The sequence below is a fragment of the Saccopteryx bilineata genome, chromosome 12, assembly GCF_036850765.1.
Source record: "Saccopteryx bilineata isolate mSacBil1 chromosome 12, mSacBil1_pri_phased_curated, whole genome shotgun sequence".
Taxonomy (NCBI): Eukaryota; Metazoa; Chordata; class Mammalia; order Chiroptera; family Emballonuridae; genus Saccopteryx; species Saccopteryx bilineata.
Genome location: NC_089501.1, coordinates 42546029 through 42567587, shown reverse-complemented (window position 1 = coordinate 42567587; position 21559 = coordinate 42546029). Strand labels below are relative to the sequence as shown.

The 21559-nt window shown below is 45.6% G+C and overlaps 1 protein-coding gene across 3 annotated transcripts in view; it reads right to left on the bottom strand.

Annotated features, from left to right (window-relative positions):
• SASH1 (SAM and SH3 domain containing 1) overlaps positions 1 to 21559 on the bottom strand; it is a 333081-nt gene that overhangs the window by 84991 nt on the left and 226531 nt on the right. For all 3 annotated transcript variants that reach the window (XM_066248582.1, XM_066248579.1, XM_066248581.1), the window contains exons 3-4: positions 13025 to 13075; positions 12843 to 12892 (exon numbers count right to left, since the gene is read on the bottom strand). In XM_066248582.1, the coding sequence (XP_066104679.1) occupies positions 12843 to 12892; positions 13025 to 13075 (101 nt within the window). The remainder of the gene's footprint in view (positions 1 to 12842; positions 12893 to 13024; positions 13076 to 21559) is intronic.

Sequence of the window (21559 nt, the reverse complement as noted above, 5' to 3'; positions counted from 1 at the left end):
TGAACTCCACTTTCTGTTCACCCTAGGTTTGGTGTAACCAGCAAAAACTAAATGCCTTCCTTTTATGGCCTGGATGTGAACTTTAAATTTTATTTAGGCCTCTATATCTTAAGAATTACTGAACTGTCAAAAGCAAAATAAAATAAAGTTTTAGCACACTGTTTTTCCCCCACAAAAGCTAGTTTTATAACATGAGGGAAGGTAAGCAGCTTTGTTGACATAGTTTCATGGCTGCTACTTATTCCATAAATGGAGCGAAATCATGCCTTCCCTCTATTTCCCCTTTGAAATTTACTGCGTGTGTGTAATAAATACGCGGTCTTTTCTGCAAGGAAATGCGGCTGGGATGCATCTGCCATTTATTTCCCTGCAAGGTCCTTTGGTTATCGGGGTGTGCGCTGAGGGCACCCGCTAGGGAGCAGGCCTGAAGGCAGACTGCCACCCTGGCTGGTGGCACAGGCTGCAGACGGCGTAACTTATCCCCACGGAGAGGTTGGCCCAGCAAGGAAAACCGGCCTTTGACATTCTTATCAAATCCACATGGGCCAGCGGGAGGGACGCTGGCTGCAAAGAGCTGGCCTATACCAGCCCCAGCCTCAGGGTGGGGACAGGAAAAGGGGCGAGGGGAGGAAGAGAGGCTCCATTCAATGATCTCTTCGGTCTGTTTCCATGGAGACGGCACAGGAAGCTGGTCAGATCTTTCTCAGTGGGAACAAACAGCAGCTCCCATTCAGCTCTGCCGGAGCCACGCTGGCCACCCTGCCTGCTGTGCTGTCTGGGTGCCGAGGAGCCGGGAGGGCCGGGGACGAGGGGGTCGGGGACGCAGGGTCTGGGGACGCGGGGTCCGGGGCTGCCAGCCTGTCCTCCGTCAGCTGCTTTGAGGAGAGCATGGGAGTCAGGGAAGCCCCCTTTGAAGGCCTCGCTGGAGGAGCTGTGGGCACAGGGGACCTTCCTAGTCTTGCTGCCAACATGCTGGAGGCACAGTGACAGGCCACCCTGCAGGGCGTGGCCATGGAGGCCGCCAGCCTGCCCTACATTTCCTGGCGGCTGCACAGTGGGTTGGGTCCTTCGAACGGAGACCACCGCCATTGGCCCCTTTAACCCTCCTTTCGTTTTTCTCACTTTCCATTCCTTCGGAAACAGCAGGTGGAAATTTTTTATAAACACTATGCAAAGAGGAACTCAAACTAACCTGTCTTCTCAGATCTCATTTTTGATAGACGAGTAATGGACATACAATGTCGTTAATTTCGTGTGTGCTACAGAATGACTTCCTTGTTGTACATATTGGGAAATCACCACCACAACAGGCCTAGGTAACCTCTGTCACCATTCTGACCCCATTTGTAAATTCCCACGAGTCTCCTGTGTCACATGCCTGCGCCCTCCCCCCCTGCATCCACGAAGCCGCTCCCTGTACTCTGTAATCCCGCTGGCTGGCCTCACGTTGTTCTCGGATTGCTTCATATCCTCCCGCTTCTGATCTTGTGGCTTTATCTGAAGTGACGCACCAGCCCCTGCTGGAGTTGATTCCACACCAGGCAGCGCTGCCAGGGTCACCATGATGGCAAATGACCCCTGCCAGCATCTGTGGACTGGTCTCTGGTTCCACCCGCCAGTCAAAAAAACAAGCAAGCTGCTTCAGAACCTCCTGGGGAACCTGTTCCCGGCTCCAGAGCTCCCCATGTGGAGAATCCATGTCATTGCACCTGGGCGGGGCTTGAGGGTCTGCTCAACAAGTTCTCCAGCTAACTGCTGTATGGATGTGCTTGGAACCACTGGTTTAACGCAGGAAGTACTGGGAAACACCTCCTCCTCCTCCTCCTCCTCCTTCCCTCCATATCTTTCCAGTCCAACACCTCCGGCATACAGACAGCAGTCTCATGTGAGAATTTCAGAAAAAAATACACAATACAATAACATAAAACGAACAGCCAATACTCTTCAAGTGTTATCCTGCCTGTAAGGTTTTCCTTGCACAAAGCTTTTGGACAAGAGGTTGGCCGCTGGGTTTAGCGCTGACTACCCTGATCTGTTCTCAGCGCCTGGAACGCGGGGGGACGCTCCTTAAGGATTGGATGATGAAATGAGCCAGTGGATGAAAAATATTTTAAAGCAGAAGCATACTAAAAGTTAAAAAAAAAAAAGGCTCTGCCAAGTTTTAGAGCTTCAGAATCTCTCCCCTTTGCAGCGGTCTCCCTGCTCCTGGGGGGCACCCCATCCCGCCTCCTCACACAGACGTGGTCCTAACATGCAAAACTAACCACGAGGCATGAGCTGGCCCTGGGGCTCCGCTGACACTGAGCCACATGGCCACCCCCAAGGTGCTATATTCATTCGCACACCTTAACATACCTTGCTTCTGGCCAGAATCGCCTCCCCCTCCATTTCTGCCTTAGAAACCGCCCAGTCATCCCTCCTGGCTCACTCCTCTGGGAGCCTGTGGGGGACGTGTAGTCTGTCCCTCCAGCTTGACTGGAGGGTGCGTCCCAGGACTCCCCTCCCTGCACGGTTCCGGGTCAGCGTGGGCTACGGGAGAGACTCCTACGAGATGCAGTACGCAGGAGAGCAGTAGCCATTTCCTTTCTACACTTTAAGGTCAGTGCAGGACAGAGTGGACGTGTGTCATCGCACGTCACCTGGGGTCACTGGGTGGCATGGGGCAACAGCTTGGCCAGCAGTGTTTAAAATCCTGCCGAGTCCCTTCCTTGGGCTTGTAGGAGTCCTGGACCTGTGACGGGCCCCCAGGAGAAGGAGGGCGCCAGGTGCTTCCCCAGGTTCCTTGCACCAAGGCAGAGTCTTGTTTGGAGGTGGTGAGACAACGTGCGTTTCAGCCCACCCTTGTAGGTGGCAGTGTGTCCTCTTTTCCCACTTTCCTGCATTTTCTTTTGCCTCAAATACCAGGCCTGTTCATTTCACCTGGGCTACAGAACCAGCTCCCACGGATGCATAAGGTCAAAACCCTATAATAATGTTATCTTAAGGTCTGCTTCTCCTCTAGAACCCTGAGTGATACCTAATCTACGCAGTCCCTGGCCTTAGGCCTGTCCTCCGGGGGACAGCACATCCCTCCTCCTGCAGTTTCTCTGCACTGTAGTCACACAACACTGTATCACTTTGTCATGTCTTCAAGGTACAAGAGACCAACACCTTTCCCTTCCAAGCCACCTTTCCGGGGCCTAGCATACTCATCCATACAGCAGAAATCTGAAAAAGGTGTATTACTCAATTAACCTCATTAGCAGCCAAGCTCGTCACCGGTCTTTCCTAAGCACATCAGTCCTGTGTGGCCCTTGTGGGGACTCTGTGACAGAAGGCCTGACCCCTGACCCCAGCAGTTAAACAGATCAGGATCGGAGGTCCACCTCGGCCTCACCCAAGGCTGTGATCATGATCTTGGAAAGTTATCAAGTCTTTCCAAATCTCTGTTTCCTTAGCCGTAAACTACCATTTACACAATAGTTTTGTTAGAAGGACTTACAGATAGGAATTGTAGGTATTGGGTCTTCCCATTATTTCTGCCAGGACAAGAGTGTATTTATTTGCTGACAGCCTCCCTCCAAGCCCCGACCTTCCTCCACGACTCTAGACTCTGATGACCTCACCTGCAGAAGAGAGAATAACTAGCAGCCACCTTCCATACTGAACACCTCCTGGTCATCCCGTCTGTCCCGCAGGAAGGATATGGCCCAGGCGTGTGGACTCGAGCTGGGGCTGGGTCAGCTGGAGGCTCACTCACCAGACGGAGTCAAAGGCAACAGACTCTTCAGAGGCAACAGCTGAGGTGGAGAATTCTAGCACAGCTGCCCCTGTCCCGAGCCCGGGAACTCTGGAATGTTGAGCCCTTCAAATATGCTGTGCGACGCAGCACACACGTGAGCGGGCACAGCTCCGCCTGCACAAACACATACCTCAGAGCACACCAGCCCGCACGGGCTCTGTGGAGTAAATGGTGGCTGACGGCTAGACCCCCCCCCCCCCCGTGGGGCATGCAAAGGAAAGCTCTGGGGGAATGACATATTTAAGTGGCCCCATCTGATGAGACTGAGGATGAAAAATACAGCCACACTGTCACTGTCCCAGGCAGCACCCTAACTTACAGAGGAGGTTGGGACAGAACAAGGGAAATGCAAACACCCATCCCATGCCAGGCACCATGTTAGGCATTTGGCACAGTGACCTCAAAAGGGACTTTTACTGTGCTCATTGCATTGACTAGCATCCCGGGGCTTAAGGAAGTTAAATTCACAACTAGCAAAGCTTAAATTCAAGCTCAGGTTCTGTCCACACCAAAGTGACTCCAGCATACGCAGTCCACACAGAGCTGGCCGGGGCCGGCATGCTTTGTACTGGGTAAGAACAAGAAAGATGGCTCAGGCTAGAAGGAAGCTTGGAGACCACCTGACTTGCCCTCATCACTGTGCCAGAGAGCTGAAGCCCGGGGTGGGGGACAGGGGTGGGGCAGTGACGTGACCCAGATGATCCATCACAGATGGGGAGCAGACTAAAAGCACCAGTTCCCTGGACAATGACCTGGCCCTCGTGCCCAAAGCCTTGGCAGATGGCTATGGGAAGTTAATTAAAGCAAAAGAATACATAATGCACATACTGATGTCAGGCTCTTGGTGCAGCCCATTTATTCTGTGAAACTTAAGCCTGTTGTCCTGCCTCCACTCCCACCCTGGTGAGCTCCAAGGACCAGACAGCGGTGGCCCCTGGGTCACTTGGTGCAGTTCTAACAGGACAGGGGGCACTCAGCGAGGGCACATTCCCCTAAACCCGGCCGAACGGACATGTGAACTATTCTGAAGGACGTGCCTCCACGTGGCTTCCTCACCCCAGTGCAAGCGTGCATGTTCCTCAAGAGAAAACCTGCTGTTCCCCTCCCACCCACAGCCCAGCCACAAACAGGATGTGGAAACAGGATGCATTGGTCTCAGCTCCAGGGACGAGGCTTGACCTGGATTTCCTAGCAAACCTGCAGGCCTCAGCAGCAGTTCTCAGTGAATCTGGTCTGTTCCTGAGGAGGACTAATGCTCCCGGGCTCACTTCTGTGCATGAGAATGAGCGTGGAGAGCCCTGGCGTGTCACATAAGAGGAGAAGCTCACATGACCACAGATGGCAGACCCAGCCCTCTGGGGGCTTCAACAAAGAAATGACACCTGAGCCTCTCTCCGGCCCAGTTTCTAGGAAGAAGCTCCCTGGTGAAGAGTGAAGAGGACCCACCTGGGAACGAACTTACAAAAAGGAGAATTTTTTACACATCTCAAGGAGGCTCAAAGTCACCAAAAACTGGATTCAAAGTTTTAATAGAGCTGTAGCAGATTTTCTTTTAAAAATGTATTTGATTGTACCCCCTGAAACCTATATGATTTTGTTGACCAATGTCACCCCAATAAATTCAATTAAAAATTTTAAATGTACTTAAACCGTGTGTGTAATATACACTATATGAAATACACAGAATAGGTTAAGTGTATAGATATATAGACAGAGATATCAGTGGCTGCTTGGAGCTGGAGACAGTCTCAGGGGACAGAGCAGTGATTGCTAAAGATTAACGGGGCTTCTTTTTGAGGTGACAAAATGACTGTGGTGATGGTGACACATTCCTGTAAATATGCTATGGGCTGTACTCTTTAAATGGCTGACTTGTATGGTATGTTCACTATATCTCAAATAAGTTGATATTTTTAAAGCAAGAGAGACAGGAAGGGAGAGAGATGAGAGCATCAACTCATAGTTGCAGTATTTTAGTTGCTCAATGATTGCTTCTCATAAGTGCCTTGACTGGGGGCTCCAGCTGAGCCAGTGACCCCTTGCTCAAGCCAGTGACCCTTGGGCTCAAGCCAGCAACCTTGGGGTTTCGAACCTGGAACCTCAGTGTCCCAGGTCAACGCTATATCTACTATGCTACCACTGGTCAGGTTCAAATAAGTTAATTTTTTAAAAAATCCTAGAAAACAGATGAATGACCACACAGAAATATGTACACAGATGTTCATGGCAGTATTATTCATAATAGCAAAATGTCAAAACAATCCCAAATCTACATAAATCAATAAACAGATAAAATGTGGCATATCTATCTATATAGATCTGTATCTACACACACACACACTCACACACACACACACACACACAACGCCTATGACAAAAAAGAACGAACCACGGGTAAACCTTGAAAACACTGTGCTAAGTGAAATAAGCCAGTCACTTAGAACATGTCATGACTCCATTTCCACAAGATGTCCAGAACAGGCAAATCTCCAGGGCCAGAAGCAGGATCAGCGGTTGTTCAGGGGTGAGGGAAGTGGGGGAGTTTTAAAGGAAAGAGGCGATGAGGAGTTCTGTTATAAGAATGTACAGCTTGGGGTGACAGCAATACTAATGAGCCGGTATCCAGCAAGAGGCTGCAGCAGGCAGGACACCAGACCAGGAACCGGGATGCAGCAGAGATGGAGATTTGAGGTGGATGCCTACAGGCACCAGTTCAAAGCCACGGCCACTGTGGGTAAGTATCTCGGGAGAGCTTGCAAGCTGGATAAAATGCCCCAGGGCAACACCCGCAGTAAGGGGTGGGCCGACAAAAGGGAGCTGCAAAACGTGGGCAGAGAGGAAGAAGGAAGCCACACTCTCCCGGGCACTCAGGATGAAGGGAGAAGCGTGCCCCAGGGAAAGTCAGCCGTGCCAAGCGCAACAAAGGCGTGCACGCGGGTTGGTTCTCTGGGGTAGTTACTGTTTCATCGTTCACCGGGGTAACCGGGGGAGGAGAGAAGCAGAATTACGGTTTGGGAAAACGGCAAGATTTTCAGAGGATGAAGAAGGAACTGTGTGTGTTTGTGCACTCTCACCCACTCCCTCGGTTATCCATTACTGAAAGTCTCTTCTGAGAAAGAGCTCGAGTTCCGAGTGGGAGTGACCACACACACACACACACACACACACACACACACACGCCCGCCATCATTTACTGCGGTCCACTGCGACAGTGGTAGGAAAGCCTAGTAAAAGCAGGACACATCACCTCCACTCTGCAGATCAGGGAAGATGGGAGAACAAGGCCCGCCTGGGAAACTTCAGGAGCGTCACCCTGCCTAGGGAGCAGGTCACAGGACCAGGCAGCCGCACCGCTAGGCAATGGGGGGAGAAGCGGAAGAGGAAGAAGCGGACGGCGAGGTCAGAGATGTAAATGATCCAGAGAGTCGCCGGTGAGTGAGAGGTCCTGGGACACACGAGCCCGTGCAGGGGCTTCTTTCCTAAGGTCTTCAAGGAAAGAGCAGGAGGAGACCGAAGTTTTCTGAGGAGGAGGAGGAAAGGAAGTGGATACCATCAACAGAGTGCTCAGCTTGCCACGGAAACAAATCCGAGAGCGAAGCGATGCCGGAACGGAGCGGATGCTCACACGGAGCATTCATCACCCGTCCCCCGTCCGTTTTACTCTCCTCCCGAGCACTGCTCTCTCCGCTCTCCCTCCTTTTATTTATCTTCCTCTGCCATCCCGCTATATATATTTTTGGACTTTTTCACCATAAAATAGTTCAAGTGTAGTCACAGGTAATGAAAAAAAGTGAAACTTAAATCAGTGGAGTCAACTCCAGTGAAAGACTTAGTAGAAAAGAGCTTATAAACATTGGCTAAGGTGAAGCCGGGAGATTTATTTCAGACCTTCCACCTCTATAAATAAATAACTGAGGCCCAGCTTATATCTGAATGAGAGGAAAACTGGCTCCAACTTCCCAGAGAACCATTGGAGTGCTCGTTGTAACTGCTGCTATTTACAGAATGCTAATGAGCTCAATTTGCCTCTACCCTCTCTGTTCGCATAAGCAGTACAATTATAAGTACTCCGAATGATAAGTTAGGAGCATGGGTTCCCAACTGGGATCAAACCTGGGCCCTGCCACTCAGTGGCTGTGTAGCTTTGGGAAATGTATTAACCTCTCTGTGCCTCAGCTTCTGCATTTATAAATGGGAATGATATTATACTGAAACTCACAGGGTTGTTGTATTAAATGAGTCGATGTTGTTAAGTTCTTAGACTAGTTCCCAACCCACCGTAAGTACTCAGTGAACATTATCTACATTTTTTGCTTTTTCTTTTTCAGTTTTCAGTCCCTGAGAATCAACACCATAAAGACTACTTGCATCTAGATAACACACCTAGAACAAAACCATGGGCTTCCCCCACAGTGGATTCCTGGGAAGTAATGAACCTAAATATCCTGACACAGAGCTAAATTGTTGGACACCTAGCTACTGTTCAGACGACCTTGTTTGTATAGGTATGCTCAGACAAAATTCAGACGACCTTGTTTGTATAGGTATGCTCAGACAAATAAAAGGCTGTTGTGGAAAATACGGCTGGTTTCTACACATCGTCTCTTCTCCCTCCTTCCTTAACAAGCTCGTTTTATTCAGGGTAGCAATGTGCTCAGCCAAAAACTCACCTCTCCAACCTCCCTTAAGGCTATGGTGGTCAAGTAACCCAATTCTGAGTCCCCTTTCTTTGCTTTATTTTTCCCCAATGCATCACTTTTTTATTTCTAGTCCATCTCCCTGCGTGCGGCCTGTCAGTTCTTCATCGCAGTATCCCGGGGCCCAGAACGGGGTCCTGCAGACAAAGGCAGTGCACACCCACGGGTGCCGCAGGCAGAAGGGTGGGACGCGGGGAGCGCTTCGCTCAAAGCGTCTGCAAAATGTACCTGTGGCCTTTGTCCTCTTACCTCTCTCCCTTTTACTCTGTTTCTCCCTCCTTCCCACCTAGAAGATGCAGAACCACTTTAAAACAGGAGGATAAACACACACACACACACACACACACCCCAAAAAAGATAGAGCGAACCATGAGATAAGGACGTATCTAAGGAACTTTGGCTTTGTTAATGGCACTATTTGTCACATTTTCTGTTGTTTGTAGCTAAACTCGTTCCTAATACATACAGTGATAAAGATATTTCCAAGCAAAAAAAAAAAAGCCTTGCTTTCTAGATATTCTTGAGGCTGGCTGGTGAGAAGAAATTAAACTAATGTTTTCACCTTTCAGCCAGCTGACACAAAGCCAAGGTTGGTGTAATACAGTTGGCAGTCTCATCAACAGCTGATGTAAATAGGTCCAAATGAAAGCACCCTTGGTCTTCTTTATTATATTTTCAGAAAATAAGGATGAATGGGACCTTTGTGGAACTGGTGGGGAGGAGGGTCTGTTCTCTATCTCTCTATTATTTATCTACCTACCTACCTACCTATCCATGTATCTATTTATCTACTGTGCAGGTCACCCACATCTCCAGGCCAAACAGAGCCCTAGCAGCCTTCCTTGGCAGGGTATCCAGGTGCAGTGGTGTCAGTTATGTTAGACCTCTCACTGCCTGTCTCCCCTATAAAAGAACCACCTCCACAGTCTCACAGTCTCTTCTAGTCAGACCTACGTTCCTGTAAATTAAGAGTTTAAGCCTGCTAAATGCTAAATACCCCTGGGAGAGATGGCTGTATTTTTTAAAAATCAGATATTTGTATCATAATTAATGCCTGATACCTTCCTTAAGCAGGTTTGAACTTGGGGAGAAGGGAAGAAGCAAGATGTGCCGAGGTCCCTGCGACAACTGGGGTGGGGTGGGGGGGACTGTGGGTCTAAAAAACAGGAGCCACACGGGCCAATGACTCAACTACCACCCTGTGGATTGCAACGTACTCCTCTGCTTCTAAAGGCGGGTAGTGGTAGGATGTGTCCCTTTTGTTTACTGAGACCTCTTGCCTTTCAAAGTAACATGCAGAAGAAAACTTCTTCCCATAAAACAACACTGCTGACTCAGAAGGACATTTTGGTTGGCAGACACTAACGGCACAGCCAACTGGCCTGCCAGGCCATCCGGGGCTTCCAAAGCGACCAGCAAGCATTCTGATCTGAAGAATAGCAGGATTTTGCATTTCAAAGTATTTGTATTTCCAAGTATACAAATACAAATAATTCAATGTAAACACTGTATTAAACCTACTCCGATTATAATCTGACCTAGTGTCCAGACTGGTACCTCAACCTTTTATTTTTACAAACACTTTTGGAAGATTTGATCCAAAATAATTATCAATTTAAGAATACATGTCACCATTCTGCAAGTCACAGTAAAACCTGATTCAGACAAGAAATATTACAGAAATCTGAAACGATTATGCAAAAGTTTGATGAGGAGGAAGATACAGACATAGTCTCAGATCATCTCTTACAGAATATTTTTCAATTACAACGGGAAAAACTGCAGCTTCTCAGAAGAAACCCAACAGATATCACCTTAATTGATTGAAATTAATATCACCAAACTGGTATCAGGAAGCAATACACTGAGGAGGAAAAGGAGAAAACAGCATCAAAATTGCATTGCCTGAATCTTAAAAAAGAAACCCAGATTGAGGGGTATTTTACAAAATAACTAAGTCTACACTCTTAGAAAATATCAACATTATAAAAAAGCCAAGAAATCCTTTCAGATTAAATGTGACAAGACACATAACATGTAAATGCAATGAATAATTCTTTCTTAAAGTGTTGGTTTGAAAAACAAAAGTGCTATAAGAAACATTGCTGGGACACTTAAAGAAACTTGAATATAAACTGTACATTAGGGAATTCAGTATTAAAGTTCCTCCATTTGGTAATTATACTGTGGTTCTGTAAGAGAATGTCCCTGAAGTAATTAGGGGTGTGCGCCAGGATGTCTGCAAGTTACCTTCAAATAATAATAATTAGCGATATTTTATTAGAGAGAGCTAGAGTATGTAAACTGGTGAGTCCAACTTAAAGTTATATGGAAGTCCCTTGTATAACTGCAACTTTTCTGTAAGTTTAATATATTTTTAAAAGTTCTCTAAGTTAAAAATAAAATTCCACAATTTTCTAAAACGATCACTAAGAAAATAAAGGACAAAACGTATTAAAACTTCCCATTTATTTAGGAACACCTAAGTTTAGGTAACCATTGAAAAGAACAGAAACAATATGGCGGCCTCAGAGATGAAGAGGTTGGGGTCGTCCACAGCTTTTGTGCATGCATGTTTTCAATTTTGTTGTTGTTGTTGTTGCTGTTAACCTCAGAGGAGGCTGTCATTCCCCCTCTTGGCCACAAGAGTCATGCCACATTGCACTAAGTGAAGGATATAAACACGGAAAAAATGACTACCCCACAATTAAGGGGAAGAAGAAATGCCCAACCTAAGATTACTACAAATTTGGTGAGTCACTTCCTCTCAGGAGGAAAGACAAGCATTCTGCGTTTCCTGAAGGATTCAGAGATTCTGAGGGAGCACCTGAACTCTCAGCTCGAATTGTACCATGCACGTAGCAAACTAGGTCCGGTGACCCATTCACTCTCTATTTCCGCCCTTGCTCAGTTCCACATCATCTCAGTACCACCCCTTTCAAAACCAAGGCCAAGTCAAATCTCTTGGCTATTTCAGCCTCCACGTTACCAAGTTGCTGGGAGAATACATGCAACGAAAACAAAGGCAATTCAGGTTAATTGTACACGGACTCTCTGACGTTGAGTGGGCAATGGCCTTGGTTTTCTTTTGCTCGTCACCCCCAACGCCCCTCAGTCCTGAACCAGATCTGCTGAGCCTCTTACACTAGAACCGCAGCTTTGGCACAACAGCCCTCCGTCCTTGAAGCTGTACGGGCCGACAGCGCGCGCGCACACACATACATACACACACACACACACACACACACACACACACACACACGTGGCCGGATTAGGCAGAGCTGGCTGTCCGGCGTGCACACACGCTCGCCCAACGTGTGCTTTTCATTCCAGAAATACTTGATCCCTAAACCACTTCTGTGTCTCTCTTGGCATGAAATGGTGTAAGTGGCTCTGTGCCAAAGGCAGTGCCTGTTTAAACATGTGGACTTTCTTAAAATTTCTTTACCTCGGCAGATCATAAATAGAGCATTCTGGCATAATTATAATGGAATAAAGTAGAAAAGGGAAAGGTTATAGGGAAAAAAAAGACATTTGTTTTTGTTTTATCAAGGTGCCTGGAAATATAAGATATAACATAGAATTATCTTTCAAGAAAGTAAAAATTACAGAGTCCCAGCTGGGACAAGGAAGCAAAAATGTACCTTTAAGGTTGGTGAGCATATGCCGTCTTCCGTCACAGGCGTTCATTCCTGTTTTAAGGTCACCCAACCAAATCAAAATGCAGAGGAGGGTGTTTGAATCATTGTTTTATTTTGGTATGTGCTTTAATTTTGTACCTGGCTTCTTTCTGACTTTCATCGTCTATCCAAAACTAACGTCAAAGAAGAAAACCCACTGTGGTTAACTGAACTGCGCTCCCTTCCCTTTCTCCGCACCCCGTTCCCGGTGCTGACGTGGGGTTCGCTCACAATACACGGCATGAAGTCAGTAACCCCTCACAGAATCCTCAGGCATCATCAACTGAAGTACAACTGAAAACGTCCTCTTAACACCTACCTGCACACAGGGGTGCGCCAAAATAGGTTTACAATTGGGAGTATGCAAAACACAGAGTTCACTCTTGTATTATTTATTAATTATTGTATTATCTATTGGTATTATTTGCCTTCTTCTTCTTATTGTTACTATTTCGTATCCTTATGAAATAGGATATCTTTTAGGCAACGATAACTGGTAATTGAACCAACGACCAAAGCGGATACTTGTACAAAACTACTACCGCCCACCCCTATGTATGTGCACATACACACACATGTAAGGAAATTGGCATCAAGCTCTACGGAACATACACAACACAATCACCCACCAACATGGACCTGAAAGACGCCTTAGAATGTCCGGTCCTGGGCAGGGACACTTACTTTCTTTCCACCTCTGGTGTTGACACGGCACTGCAGAAACCAAGCGACTCCTAGGAGAGAAAATTCACAGCGTCAGTATAGGCAGGGCAGCAGGTTCCATCTGATTTGGACAGACTATCACTTAAAAAAGGAAAAAAAAAAAGGCAAAAGCAAAAATAGATGTTTAAAGTCATTGTGCTTACTTCGATCTGGGACCGCAGCTGAAGTGACGTGGGGCTGGCATCGGGTTTCTCCTAAAACAGAACAGATGCTGGTTTAATGAGACTTCCAAACGTGGCACACACCAGAAAGACAAACAGATATGTAACAAGAGATGGGGGAATTTGGGAAACGCTAGGGTACAGTAGGAGGGGATGGTGGAGACAAACAGATCTTCTGGAAAACTAGTATTTTTTAAATGAGAGCTCTAACCTCTTGAACGGTTTTCCAAACATCACCCATTGACACTACTGACAATTTTATAAGCAGAAGAAAGCACCATCTAACTGAAGAATATACTGACAGTTAACGGTGAAATAATTCTCTAGGTGCGATCAGACCCTCACTAGGACACAGGACTTACAGTGACTCGTTTGTGTTGGGTTTCTTTTTCAACAATAGAGCTCCAATCTGATTTTAAAGTTTTAAATATCTTCAGGGCATTTAGAAATACAGGGCTAGTTGTAAGTGTCTTTAAGTAAAGTGGCAAGTTACCTTGGCGTTATCTCATAACCCTAAAAAATCACCAGGCTCCTATAGTATAAATGGATTAGCCCAGATGAAAGTTTAAAAATAAAAAACTCTCAGCATCCAGTTAATACATGAAATACACACATTATAAGTCATAATGACGCAGCGGAACCACACAATTTTAGAGATAAAGCCATGTAGTATAGTGCTCTCTTTTTATAGTTTAAAAACAAACAACTGTATCACTTTTGACAGGAAAAAAAAAAAACTAAACCAGTTACCTGTGATAAAAAAAAATATATAGTAAAACAGGAAAATGGCACGAGTACAAGTGTTAGAATGTACCACTAGTGGCCCTGGCAGGTTGGCTCAATGGTAGAGCATCGGCCCAGTGTGTGATGTCCTGGGTTTGATTTCGGGTCAGAGCACACAGGAGAAGCGCCCATCTGCTTCTCTCCCCCACCCCTTCCTGCAGCCATGGCTCAATTGGTTCGAGAGCATTGGCCCTGGGCGCTGAGGATGGCTCCATGGAGCCTAGCCTCAGGCTAAAAATAGCTTGGTTGGGCAGAGCATTGGCCCCAGACAGGGGTTGTCAGGTGGATCCCGGTCAGGGTGCATGCGGGAGCCAGTCTCTCTGTCTCCTCTCCTCTCACTTGGAAAAGAAAAAAAAGTCATACTAGTAAACAAAGCACAGAGCACCACACGGATAGTTTTCCTAAGTAGGTGCTGACGTGAGGATCCTCATTAAAGCATGTGGTCCCGGCCGATGCATGACTTTTATGATTAACAGTGAAGGCCCATGATGAGTTTAAAAATCATCTCATATTCCTGATTGACTAAAGGAGACTAAACAATAGTAATGTATTTTTTTTTTAAAGGAATCGGTTGACAAAAAAATTCCTGGCAGTAGGGGTTGGGGGAAGACCTCAAACCCATTTCTTGTCAACTTGGACAACCTCTGGAAGCAGTAATTCCCTACATGTTTACTATGGCTAACAGAAGCAGAACAAGTACAGGTGTTTCAAGATGAAATTAGTGATTTGTCAAAACCCAAACTAGCCCTGGCCGGTGGCTCGGTGAACAGAACATCGTCCCAGTGTGCCAAGGTCATGAGTTCAATCCCCAGTTGGGGCATGTACAAGAAGCAATCAATGAAGTCACAACTAAATGGAATAACTAAGTAGAGCAGGGAATTGATGCTTCTCTCTCTCTTTCTTTCTCACTCTCAAATCATTGGGAAAATTTTTTTTTAATAAGAAAGTAATCTGCTTTTGCACATGCACACACATCTATGGTCACACTAACAGGACATGGTCAAACATAAATAATACTAACACTCTGACCCTAAATGACTGCATTTTCACTCTAAGGTGATCCAACCCTTGTGCAATACTGTGCAATACATGAGAGTAAAAACCCCACTGGGGCAGAATAAGGTCCTGGAAAACAAATACCAGGTCTTCTCACCACCCTGGCTCTGCCTCCACCTTCTTGTGGCAACCCAGACCTCCCCATCCTTCAATGCTGCCAGTGCGCAAAGCCAAATGAGCTTCACAGCTGGAAAAGCAGGAGGGAGAAACCTTCTCCTGCCGCAAAAGCAGGGAGGAAGACCAGGCGCCCACCAGCTCAGCCTCATGCCAAACTCTCCTCCTCCACCCCAAGCACAGGAAGGAGGAGGTGGAAAGAGCAGGAGGACTGTATGCCTAGCAAGTCAGCCTGCACGTAAAACACCTCGTGCTACTCCTGACGCATCCGATTCACGGAAGGAACCAAGCTCTGAATTGCCAGGGAAAACTGCTGCTGGCAAAGATTTCAAAACTCATGTGGCATCTATCACTAGACATGGAGACTCTAAGGTTGTAAGGTTGTGGTCTCCCCCAGTCAGCAAAGTCTGCACCCCGCAGAGTGGAGTCTGATATCTCCACTCCTGCCCATCAATGGGGCGTGTGTTCATTTTACCAGGGTTTAAACCTCCCCGTTTTCTTGGAGGTTTTGCCACTCCCCATCACCCTTCAATGCAGGTTTCCTGCATCCATCCAACCCACTCCATTCCCTAAACAGCTCCTTTGCGGTCCTTCCCCTCACAGGGTCCTGGCCCATCGCTGTGGAGGGGAGTGGGAGCACTGAGCCCCAAGTCTGCTCCCTCCAGAGTGAGACTCAGACCTGTTTTGTTTTGTTTAGTGTTTCCAATGGCAACGGAAGAGAAATGCATCATTTGACTGTCTCTGGGTTCCTGTTTGACTCTCAGACCCTCCGACAAAGCAGTGTCCTGACCACCCAATCACTACGTCAAATAAACCTTCTTGAAATAGAACGCTGTGTCCTTGCTCTTCAAAGAGCAAGGCTCACGCATGCGTGTGTGGCTCACACATGATGAGCAGTCGAATCTCCTGAGGCTTGTGACAGAGGCAGCCTTGGGCCCCGCCCCAGACCTAAGTCAAAACCTGCATTTTACCAACACCCCCCTCCCTACACCCCATGATCTGGATGCTCATTTCAGTTCCAGAAGCACATTGCCCGGTCCTCATATTACTATTCTGTTCCAAAGCATTTCCAAAACTGTGGAAACACAATACCAACAGCAGAAAGTCCACAATTGTTTAAGGAGAAGCCCTCCCACCAGCTGGCGTACTCATACACCCTCTTCTTAGAGAACGAGTCCTGGGTCTACTGTCCACTGGGTGGCACACTGTGTTGGGTTTCACTTTTGCTCATGCGACCTGAAATGACCTCTTCTTTCTGTCCATCCAAAGCCTACTCATCCTTTAGATCCAACTCCAAAGCACCTCCTGGTTCAACCATCCCTGCCCACTTGTGCTTTAAATGACACACCTGAATTTGGTCCTAACAGTCACTAGCCACACTGTTTATCTGTTAAGGACACCCATGAACAGCCACTCTTCTACTCTTAACAGGCATTCACTGTAACCACAAACAAACACACACAATCCAACAAAAACTTCTTAGCGTTTAGTAGGTACCGGGCCCAACTGGAGATGCTGAAGAGAAGCAGGGCCCAAGACCTGGGTCCCTCCCTTCAGGCTGATTCTTTCTAAAGACTTGTATGGGCTCTCTGCACAAGGAGTGCTTGACGGCCATCTGTTTGATTTCTTTAAACTGGGTCGCTCTGCCAATAATGCTGAGTCTTCTGTGATATTTGTTTGCTGTTTCTCTGACAGGGACATGTGTTTTCATGTTTTGACTTAAGATTTACTTTTGGGTTGCAGAGTTACATTAGTAAGTAAAAGTAATTGAACAAATATTTTCAAGAAGATCTATGACACAGATCTGTAAGAACCCGAAAGAAAGCGTGGTGGGGTCCAATCACCTTGATGAGAGAACCGGCAGTGCCCTATGCGTCCTAATGCCAACCCACTCACCGTTTCATGTCTCATTGCACCCAAATCCTTCACAGGTGAAACAAAAAATGCTAGTCATTTTTCTGGCTCCTATAAGTTTATGGTCAGGCACACACACAAAAATTTTTTTTTTCTTCTTATGAGTAAAATGAATGAAAAAGTACTCTTATCTCACCACACCAAGAAAAGTTCCAAGGGAAAAAAATTATTTTCACAGTTGAGTGCTATTCCAGTAACTGCAACATTAAAAGCTATCCATAAACAACAGGTCAGGAAATATCTAGGAGCATTAATAAGTAACCAAAGTGGCAATTCTCACCTAGCTATGAATGCTTTGGGGTAAAATAATTGCATCTTCTTGCTACCACTTGTCTGTGTTCTACAAATTTTCACTCATATATATTAAGACCTCATCATGTTCTCAAAAAATGATTTCAGGTGGCTTACCAAACTTAAGTTCAGAGTTACATAATAAAGTTAAAGAAACAGTTTAAAAACTAATGCAGCCTGACCAGGCAGTGGCGCAGTGGATAGAGCGTCGGACTGGGATGCGGAGGACCCAGGTTCGAGACCCCGAGGTTGCCAGCTTGAGCGCAGGTTCATCTGGTTTGAACAAAGCTCACCAGCTTGGACCCAAGGTTCCTGGCTCGAGCAAGGAGTCAGTTAGTCTACTGTAGCCCACAGACAAGGCACATACGAGAAAGCAATCAATGAACAACTAAAGTGCCACAATGAAAAACTGATGATTGATGTTTCTCATCTCTCTGCGTTGCTGTCTGTCTGCCCCTGTCTATCCCTCTCTCTGACTCTCGCTCTATCTCCGTAAAAAAAAAAAAAAAACAACTAATGCAGACAATAGAATACTACTCAGTCATTAAGATGAAATAACGCCATTTGCTACAACATGGATGGATCTTGAGAATATCAAGTTAAGTGAAATAAGTCAGACGGGAATAGTTAAGAATCACATGATTTCACTCATATGTGGGATATAAAACTGAAAGCAATCAATGAACAAGAAAAACAAACAAAAACACAGACGACAGTTTGGTGGTTACCGAGGGTAAGGGAGGATGATAAGTAGTAAAGGGTAAAGAGGGTCAAATGTCTGGGGACAGAATAAGGTTTGACTCTGGGTGCTGGGCACATAAAGCAGAATAGAGGTTATATATCATAGAAATGTGCACTTCAAACTTATATAATCTTATTAACCATTGTCACCCCAATAAATTTAATTTTTAAAAAACGAATGTAAATGATACAAAGGGGAGGGAATCGATATTGTGCAGTAATATTGCTCTAGGAATTAGGTTAGTTCACATATGTGGACCATTGGATCCAATACTAGAGATGGGCCACATATCTTAGGCTAAGCTTTCTAGCATTTAAAGTTAATATGATCAGTTACAAAATTGATGTTATCACCCTAGCTGGTGACGCAGTAGATAGAGAGGCATGGCCAACAGTTTTTGCCCCCGGGCCAGATGAGAAAGAAAACTTTTTTCATGGGCCGGACGAAATATTAAAATTAAAAAATGTTAAATACAAAAACGATTCGTTTAAGTAAATAAAATTTTATTATGTAATTTGTTTATGAATAAATGTGAATGAAAAAAATTTTATACAATATTATTTTAATAAAAATATAATTACATACCGTATATATATCCAAACTGTATCGCAATCAATTGAAACAACATTTAAGTAATAGAATGAGCTTGAAGGGGTTATATCGCAAATAAAACAATTATTTCGTTTTACAAACAGCCTGGACATGTTTTCAGTTATCAACTGCAGCTTTTGTCTATGCTACAATGCCACTTGATTCGGCACACTTGACCACAAAAATAACAAACTGTTTGACCTTGGGTGCGCACTGGCAAATTCCGCCTAAAAGAATATGGGTTTCACATCGCTGCTAAACATCAAACAGTTCATATCGAGTACAGACGAGTACAAAAGTTGTAAATCTTTATAATGGAATTTTTTTTAAAAATAAAGAAGTATCATGAATCCATTCGACCAATTATTGGATTGGAAGTTAGCCCTAGATTAGTCACATGCGTAATTCTTTTCCATGTATCACTATCTTCTTAAATATCTCAATTTCTGATAATCAAAGATGCTTCCACTTCTGAGTAGCTGAGATTTTAAAGTAGCGAAGAATATTAAAAATTTAATCACAGGCCGCATAAACTCATTACGCGGGCCAAATCTAGCCCGCGGGCCGTATGTTGTCCATGCCTGAGATAGAGCATCTTCCAGGAGAGCTAAGGTCACTAAGGATCTCTGGCTTGACCCTGAGGTTACCAGTTCGAGCCCCAATCAGGGCACTTATGAGAGGCAATTAATGGGTGCACAACAAAGTGGAACAATAAGTTGATACTTCTCTCTCTCTCTCTCTCTCCCTCTCTCTCTTCCTCTCTCCCCTCACTTCCTCTGTCTCAAAAAAAGAAAAGATTGATGTTATCTATACTTTTATATTTAAATATTCCCACGTTACAGGGCTATTCCTACGAGTGAGAATTTCGCCTCTGGCTTCTGGCAGAGAGGACACTGGATCACACTGAAGAGACAGCAGAGGCACTGTTCCCACAGAACTCATTTCGCCTTGTAGGCACTTTAACACTCAGCAAAATTAATAAAACCCAAGAGGGCTCCCAAGGGGACACCCCTAAAGTGCACACTCCCCTGCCTACTGGCTGGAGTCATGAGAGGACTCAGGGCAGGGGCAGAGCTCAGTCCGAGGAGACAGCAGAGTGAGTTCTTCCTGAGAACACAATCATGAGGCATGACTGTGGCAAAACACAAGGGGGCCGGTGTAAGTTAGATAAACTGGTTAAATTCAGAGCTGGTCTGAATCTGAGTGTTGATGAGCTTAGTGCTCTCATGCCTCATTTCATACAAGGTAGTAGGATCTTCAATTTCTTTCTTTCTTTCTTTTTTTTTTTTTAGAGAGGAGAGAGAGAGAAAGGAGAGAGAGACAGAGAGAGAGAAGGGGGGAGGAGCTGGAAGCATCAACTCCCATATGTGCCTTGACCAGGCAAGCCCAGGGTTTCAAACCGGCGACCTCAGCATTTCCTGGTCGACGCTTTATTCACTGCGCCACCACAGGTCAGGCCGATCTTCAATTTCTAAATTGTCCCAAGAAACAATGTACTCGATCTCTTAGTCTACAACTGTAACAATGTTGAGAACATACCAGGTACCAAACGTCTTGCATAGAAACAGAAATAAATGAGACCTAGACCATGATGTGACAACGACTCGTTTCAGTGAGTTGAGTCATGGTAGAAGAATACACCACTTACTGGGAACAAGAGTATCATGACACATAAATATAAATCTTAAAGGACACGGTGTCAGTAAAGGCATTTTAATTATCCTTAAAAACAAATCTAACAAGTTGTAGAATTCCATTTTTCATTGTACTAGCAGGACTGGGCTTACCATCAAAAACATACAAATGGCCCCAGCATTTCCCAGCAGTGGACATGACATCCGACCGCTCTAGATGATGTCACCATCCATCAAGCCCACCCAGCCTCACTACTGGGGTCTGACTACAGCCGGTTGCTGGGTGGGATTGTTAACATGAGACAAAAATGACCAGAAGCAACTAAATGACCCCACTTAACTCTTGCTTTCCTTCTGTTTCTCCCCATCTTCTCTTTTGTCTAATCATCCCTTAATTTAAAAAATATTTACTGAGACCTGACCTGTGGTGGCGCAGTGGATAAAGCGTTGACCTGGAATGCTGAGGTCGCCAGTTCAAAACCCTGGGCTTGCCCAGTCAAGGCACATATGGGAAGCAAACAAGAAGTTGATGCTTCCTGCTCCTCCCCCGCCCCCTTTTGCTCTTTCTCCTCTCTCTAAAATCAATGAAAAAACCTTCAAAAAATAAAAGTATCTGTTGAGTGCATTTCATATACTCAGCGTCAACAAGGTTAAACCAGTGAAAAACCCAGCCAGCGCCCACAGGGGGCTTGCACTCTAGTGATTTCTGAGGTCACTCATAGGAATCATTTCACCTAACATCTAAATCGCTCGCCCTTCTGTCCTGGCACGAAGCAGAAGCCATCTGGACAGCTGTGCTCTGCTCCGGATGCCACAGTTTCTAGAGGAAAAAGAAAACTGGGAGAACCTTCACTAGTACGGTGTCTGGGAATAAGATCACATAAACAGGATCAATTGGAGGAACCAGGCTGTTTACACAGAGGAGGAAAGGAGAATACAAACATGTGAAAGGCTTGCAGACAGCAGAGCAAAGCCGCCAATAACCATTTCCCATGATGCTCGCGGCCACCGACGGCACCCTGCACACTGGGGACATGGAGGAGGGTTTAAGGGAAAAACATTTAGTACCTTTTTAAATAACATAGAATTATAAAGCACATAAAATCTGGGTGTTAGTGAACATTCTAAATAAGGGAATTGTTATAAAACTTCCAAGTAAATTATTTTTTAAATATTTTAAAAGAATCTTAAGCTTATTTACTTCAAAATAACCTTTAAAAATATCAGGTTATAGGCTTGAAATGAGTACAAGCCACTCTAGATCAAGAATTTTAATGACGAGCTCAAAGCTCTTATCCGTCTTTACTAACAAGGAATTCTACTCACACTAACTGATAAAAGCTGTGTTGGCCATTGTAAAGCCAGTAGCCACAGCCACCATCAGAGCCGCCT